Here is a 7855-nt window from a genome sequence, read left to right as displayed (position 1 = left end):
ACATTTTTTTATTTTTTTTATTTTCTTTTAAATTAGGTCAAAATACCTCTTGGTTGGATATGGATTGTACACGAGAACAAAATTTTTCAAACTAATTAAAATATGAGTTAAATTGGATCAACATATTTTTCCCTTGATTTGACTTGCTATTTTTTTCTATAAATCTTATATTAATTATCTAATTCTTATCATGTACGTGAACAAAAATAAACTTTATTAAGAATTGAATATACTCTATCGAGAATATATTTTCTATAATATGTAATAAATAAAACAATATACAATTCTCATTCTTGATAGAGAAAAGGGATTTTATGGAAGAAACTTCGTATGACACTAACAATGATAGCAATATAGAAGAAAGATAACTAGAGAAAGAAAAAGATGAAAATGAGAGAAAAAAAAAAAGAGAAAGAGGAAAAGAAGGTGTGAAAGATCAACAATGATGACAAACATCAATGATAATGATGACGATGACGATGACGATGGACAACGAAAGAGGAGAAGGATAAAGAAGAAAAAAAAGAAAAAGAGTAGGAGGAGGGGAAAAAAATATTAAATCATAATATTTACTAACAAATTTTACAAGTAGATTTAGATTGTCAGCAATTACTAACAAATTTTTATCGACAAATTTGGGTTATCAATAATTATAAATAAATATTTATCAATTAAATTTATTGTCAATAGTTACTAATATTTTTTTTAATTTGTTGGTAAAATTTATTGATAAACATTTAATCGACGATTTATTAGCTGTTAGTAAATCATTGATAATTTTATTTTAGTAAGAAGTGTTTGTATTTACTAACAAATTTTATAATATAATTTTTCTTATAGTGTTCTTAATTCTCTCCTTTATCCTTCTTCTTCCGTATCATGGATGGAAGCTTGTTTTCACTCTAAACAAAATATACATATAAAAGTTAAAAAGAAATTTAAAAACTAAGATTAAAATTTTTATTATGATAAAATATAAATAAATAAAAAATGGAGATAAAATATTTTGAAAGTTGTATAATTTAATAAACTTATTGAAAACAAAAAGATAGATAAAAATAAATAAATAATTTTATGAAAAATTTTACCAACTTCTAAAATTGTACTCTCTACCATGCAAACTATATTAATTCTCAAATTCTTCATCATTCTCCTTTCCTTCTGTACAAATCAAGGGTAAGATAAGAAAAACATAGTTAGCTATATACTTGTTGCACAATTGTCTTAAAAAAATGCGTCAACACTTGAAACATGTTTTCTATTTTTCTCTATGTTTTGTTAACTAAAATTTTGAAAATAGACCTATTTCTCAGTCACGAAGACTTGTATTATATTTTGCAGAAGTAGCAACAGGAAGATATTTTGGTATGATAATCTTTTAGAATTTATCCCTCACCTGAAACAAATTTGTTTTAGTTAAATAAAATTATTGTGAATAATTTTTAAAAATATTAATTATGTAATATCTAAGACTTGAATTTAAAATTATTTATTAAACTAAAACAATGTCATATTGGATTATTCATACTTGAAAAATAACAAGATATAAAATATAATATTTTATTACGATTTCTTTTATCATATTAATGTGTATGTCATTTTTAATTTTGTTTTATCCCTTTTACTATATATGTATAATTTAATTTGAAGTGTATATATAATATTAATAGCATTTTAAAAATGTTCCAAAAGTGCAAAAATTAATAATATGTTTTACTGATCAAGTGAGTAACACGTATTTGATTCCTTTAAGTAAGTCAAATGAAATAATGATCATTAATTAAAAATAAGAAATTGAGATTGTAATTAGTGATAGATTTTGCTTAACATGGATATAATCTTATGAAAACACCCGTGTTTTTTTATAATACACATTTATCTAATAAAATTAATCACTTTATATATCCTGTTATTGAAATTGATAGAACATATAAACTAGATGGATTTCAGTAAATAAATAATTATGTAAATTAATTAGTTGTTTTAAAAGTTGAAAACACATTTGTGGCAGTCTCTAGCCACATGAAAAGAATAATTTGGAATGAAATTAGGAGCACGAGACTAGTGAGCACATTATTTATGCAAGTGAATCTACGTTGAGTACGCAACAAGCGCCCAAAAGGAGCGTAGCTTTTTTAACGCGCACGCACACACTCTTCTCTCTCTCACCCAACTTTTCGCTATAAAAACCCTTCCAACACCGCAACTATTGTCTCCCTCTTTCAAGCCTGCGACACTCTCTCACTTTTTCTGTCTCTTCGCAATTTCAAACTCGCTGCAACAACAACAATGGCTCCCAGTGACAACAGATCCAACGACGTATCCGGGTCCAATTCGACCCGCTTGAACAAAGAGATCCGATACCGCGGGGTCAGGAAGAGACCGTGGGGCCGCTACGCCGCCGAGATCCGCGACCCCGGGAAGAAAACACGCGTCTGGCTCGGAACCTTCGACACCGCCGAGGAGGCCGCGCGTGCGTATGATGCGGCGGCGCGTGATTTCCGTGGCGCGAAGGCGAAGACAAATTTTCCCACACACGCGGAACTTACCCACGTGGCGCGTAGCCCCAGCCAGAGCAGCACCCTCGAGTCCCCCTCTCCGCCGCCGCCGCCGCCGCTTGACCTCACTCTCACCCCAATCGCCGCCACCGGGGCGTTCGTCTTCCCCGTCGCCCGCCCCGTGGTTTTCTTCGACGCGTTCGCCCGTGCGGAGGTGCGGGCTTTTGATCTTCCCGTTACCGCCTTCCGCCGCACCGCCGTCGCCGCCACCACGCAGAGTGATTCCGACTCGTCCTCCGTCGTGGACTACGAGCGGGTCCCACATCGGAGAGTGTTGGATCTTGACCTTAATGTTCCTCCTCCGCCCGAGGTTGCATGAACAGGGAAATGATCCGGTTTTTTCGCGGCTCGGTGGTTTATTAACAAATCAGTAGCTGGCACCATGGTCGATTTTTTTAATGTAAATAGATTATAATTAACCAAACAAAAGAGAAAAAAAAAAGCAGGTTTAAGTTTTTTGTTTCTATTCTGCTTTTTTTTACAACCGAAGAAGAAATTTGTCTTCTCCTCACTGTTGTTGCCGTTGCTGTTTAACTTTCCATATATATATAAGTTAATATCTTTCTTTCCTTATAACATAAAAGAGTATTTTTCTGTTCTTAGAATTTAAAGTCTTATTCAAAATTTAAGTTTCTGAAAACCTCTCAATTTCAAATTTATGAACATGGTTATGATTCTGTATTTAGAAATGTTTAATTGAAAACACAGCTTTCACTGTATGCATATTTTTGTTTGTGTATTTAATAGTGCTAATTCGAAATTAGAATTTGATCACATGACATGATGAAAAAATGATACTCGCTAGATACAGATTTGTGTATCATAACAACTATATTATTTATTATATTCTATCATCATAAATATTCTGATGCCATTATTTATTTCTCACACCATTATTTTTAAATCGTACACATCAGTAATTTGTATGGAACTTAGCACGCAAATGGCGGGCATTGTTGAGCTTTTTCTGTTGACTTTTTTTTTTGGAATCCACTTTATCTTACCACATTTGAAATTGAAAAGCTAAGAAAAAGAAGAGAAAAAAAAAAAGGGTTTGTGCAGGTTCATGATGGGAGCGCGGGTTTGTTTTGAAGGTTCTGACGAATATGTTTGGTTTCGCCTACCTCGTGAATTGAGGACGCTCTTGTCACGTTTTGGCGCGCATCTCAATTCTAAGTCAATTCTATGACCACAATTCATAGAAAAATTAAGAAAATAGTTAAATTAAACTCGATCTACAATTTATCATTTACTAATTTTGATTATATTAACATTTGAACGGTATATTTTATTCTCTTTTTCTTTAAAGAAAATTAAATAATTTTAGTTTATAATTATTTTATAATTTAGATATCAATAAAAAAGTGTAGTCCAACACTAGTTTGATTATGTTTTAATCTTGTTTGATATTAAATATTTAGTATATTCTTCGACATCTAATTGTTAATAAAAAAGTATATAACGTCGAATTAATCGGTCGGTCAATTCACTTAGTTTCTTGCTATAGTCCAAGAAAGATTTTAATCATTTTATCTATTATTATAGTCCGAGTATGAATAAAACAAAATGTCCATTGCACGAGTGCATGCAAACAATGTAAATTTGTTATCTTTCACTTAAACAAAAAGGTTATGTAAAAATATAAATACAAATTATAATTAAGGACGTAAGATTGAAAGACTATTGTTTAAAACAATCCTAAAGCAAAATGAGAATTCAAGAAAAATAAACAAAAATAAATCTGTATAATTCAATTAATAAAGCTTCATTGTGCTAGACTTTAGAATCCATTATAAAATTACAAAAGAAACCAACTTAAGAGACTTATACTCTGTTCACTTGAAGGAGAGTGATTGAGAGAGAGTGAGTGGAAGGGTTTGAGTTGATTTAAGAGTGAAATTTGTGTTTTTTTTTAAGGGATTTAGAAGTGATGGTGAGTAAATTTAGAAGTAATTTTTGTGAAAATTTGGGAAATATTTGATTGATGTGATAGATTAAAAAATATGTTTTAGTAGAAGTAATGATCAAATTACCATTTAGCCCTTAGTTAAATTAGTGTTGTAAATGAATTTCTTAATTTTTTTAAAGACAACAAATGAAAGTAAAAAAATTAATAAAAAGGAAAAAAATTAATAAATATGATCCAACGTCCAGCCAGATTGGATCTAGCTCCAGCCACACAGCATATTCGATCCACTCCTTCTGCGTATTCGATCCCACGAAGCCGTATCCGATCCACCTCCCATCATATTCGATCCCGCGAAGGGTAAAAATGTAAAATGCACACCCATTCCCTTCATATCCTCGCATAATAGCCGCGATTCCAAAATTCATCTATCCCTCATATCCTCGCTCTCACTTCTGCACACATTTCCTTCAAACGAACACTCCAACCTCACTAATTTCTTTGCTCGCAAATTTGCTCACCTTCAAACGAACACAGTGTTAGTCTCCTACGAGGAAGGTAATACAAGACACGTGAAAAAGAAAAAGTAAAATGAGATGTAATGATAATATGTTGATCAATGATCCCCTCCCATGCCTCGACTATCATAAGAATGCAAAACAGTAATCAATGTATTAATTTTCAACTTAGAATATTTGCATTATTGGCACACATTATTTTTTAGAAGTATGAAAAATTAATTCATTGTTCTAACTTATATTATTAATAGAGTTCATGTCATTTATACTTATACATGTCATTTGAAAAATGTATAATATTAACATACACTATAATAAATTTTGTTGATTGCACATGTACAAAAACTAGGTTATATAAGTTTTGAATAACCTCTGCTACAATTTTGGCCATGTTGCAATACTTGAATTCAGTTGCTGATTCTAAGTTTTGTTATTGGTTCAAATTCTACAAAAAGTGGTAGTGTTCGTAATGCAAATTCATTGAGATTAAAGGGCTTTATCTTTTGTTAATATTCATTGTCAATTACTTGAATACAAATGTAATATCTTTTATTAATAATTCCCATGAAATTCGTGCAAAGTAATTACCAAGATCTTAACTCTCGTGTTGCTCAAAGCCTAACACATCAAATAATAACACTAGATAAGGTCCTCGAGATGCAACATCAAATAATACCTTAAGTAGATGAGTCATGAAAACAATATATAATTGTATCAAACAAAACAAACTAGACGAATGCATATGTCGAACCATATCTTAGATGCGTCTCTCACTATTTTCTCTGACTTCAATCATTTTATTCAGTCTTCCAACTCATTTTGTCTTTTCCATCTAGCATGGTCACTTAGCTTCTAATCTTCTTCCAAGAATTTGTTCAAAGTCATTCTGTCTATGGTGTGTAGTGTTGTAGATGATTCCATTATGCAACTTCCTTAGATGATATATATAAGCTTCTTTTTTCACTTTAGCTACACACCAACACACATTAGAATGCTAAAATTACATATATTCAATTAACGAATGATTGAACTTAAATCGTCCAATGGACTAAAAACTCTAATGAAATTAGAGCAGCTAACACCAATTATCCAATTTGAAACAAATGTCATCTAATAAGGCTTAATAAGCTGACTTTAAGATTTCAAAGCTTATTTACCTTATAGGAGAAAGTTTTAGTCAAAACAACAAATTTAAACACAATAATCACACAAGACACCTTAGCTTAAAGGTATAATGAGTGCATAAATATGCACTCATCATGTATAGTCGAAATGGTTAGACAAAATGTATCAGAGTTGGACAAAGATACTAAGTATGTATTGTTGTTACAAGCAGTACACATAAGGTGCAATTACATAGATCAAGAATTATGTGTAACTGCATGGGATAAACATTGTGTAATTGCATATAATAGATGTTTTATAATTGCATAAAATAGACGCTATATGTAATTATACAGGGTAGACACTAAGTATGGGTAGGCGTGGTAGATGTTCTATGTGGAGGAGTGTGGTAGACAGTATGTTGATTAGTGTAGTAGACTTTTTAGTAGGCATTGTGAGATAGTTTGAAGAGTCGAGAATATATTTGTAAACGAAGCTATGTGAATTGTTCAGTGCAAACAAGGCATATCTAGATGATGCATGTCTAGACGAAGCATGTATAAATGCAATGTAAGAAGTCGTGTTAGATGCAATATTAGAGATTGTGTTGTTAATTGCAACAATCGCTAAACTGTTGAGAATAGTAGAATATACATGTGTAAGAGAGGTAAATTAGACGAGTCAAAGTATATGGGACATGTATGGATGAGAGAGGCTATCTTTTAAACTAATTAGAACTAAAACTTGAGTAAACTAATCTTTAACCCTTCTTTTTAAGTCAATTTGATGGTATGATTACATGTGATTGTATCATGCTTGTATGTCACTCTTTTAGGTTCAAGATGAGTCTTTGTATGACAAAGATCTATAATTATATTTAAATCATTGATGTGAAGTTTCTTTTGTGTAGATGAGAAAGACCTAGTAGTATAACTTGAAAAAGAAAGGCACTTTAAGACTAGGTAAGGGAAATTAACTAGATACCTTATTTTCTTAGTTAGTGGTTGCGTTGTGGTGTGAAACAATGATAATGTGTGGCATGTTTGTTGAATATAAGTGACTTTGATTGTTATGATGACAACTCGCGTTGAATATATGGTTGATTTGATCAACGACAGAGCATTATAGGGGTTGGGAGGGGCCATGCCCCCCCCCTAAAGATTTTCGATTTTTTTTTTAAATTATATACATTTTGAAAATTTTAAATTTTTTAAATTTTTTTTAAATTATAGGTAATATAATTTATAAATGGATGAAAATTAAATTATTTTTCTTTCTATTTCTTTTATAAAGCATAACAATAAATGTTAATAGATAATAAAATATAAAATATAATATATAAAGAATAAAAATATTTAGGTTTGATTGATCTTTTGGTCACTATTTTCATATAAAAATGTCAACTTGGTCCTCAAGTTTCTTCTAGTCTCAATTTGGTCCCGACTTCTGAAATATTGATACAATTTAGTCATTCTCGTTAAATTTATTGAAGCGGATCAAGGATTTTCATCAAGATTGATAGTGGGATTATGTTAATTACACCAACAAAACAAACATTCTTTATTTACCGCTTTAATTTTAATGTAAAAACATTGATCTATTTCAAGAAATTAATGAAAATAACCAAATTGCATCAATTTTTCATAATTTAGAACCAAATTGAAACTAAAAAAATTGGAGGATCAACTTAACATTTTTGAACTAAAATAATAAACAAAAGAGTAATTAAACCAAATATTTATTAAGATATTTTTTATGTCCTTGTTGTC

General features: G+C 30.8%; 1 protein-coding gene across 1 annotated transcript; it reads left to right on the top strand.

Annotated features, from left to right (window-relative positions):
* Positions 1 to 2201: 2201 nt before the first annotated feature.
* Positions 2202 to 3119, top strand: LOC114170037 (ethylene-responsive transcription factor 4). The gene has a single exon (XM_028055505.1). The coding sequence runs from the start codon at positions 2290 to 2292 to the stop codon at positions 2875 to 2877; it is 588 nt and encodes a 195-aa protein (XP_027911306.1). The 5' UTR covers positions 2202 to 2289; the 3' UTR covers positions 2878 to 3119.
* The last annotated feature ends 4736 nt before the right edge of the window (positions 3120 to 7855 follow it).

The sequence above is a fragment of the Vigna unguiculata genome, chromosome 11 (genome assembly GCF_004118075.2).
Source record: "Vigna unguiculata cultivar IT97K-499-35 chromosome 11, ASM411807v1, whole genome shotgun sequence".
NCBI classification, from domain to species: Eukaryota; Viridiplantae; Streptophyta; class Magnoliopsida; order Fabales; family Fabaceae; genus Vigna; species Vigna unguiculata.
This window is presented reverse-complemented; position numbering and strand designations above follow the sequence as displayed.

Coding starts and splice junctions, on each gene's coding strand:
- LOC114170037 (XM_028055505.1), top strand. CDS start 2,290: ATGGCTCCCAGTGACAACAGATCCAACGACGTATCCGGGTCCAATTCG.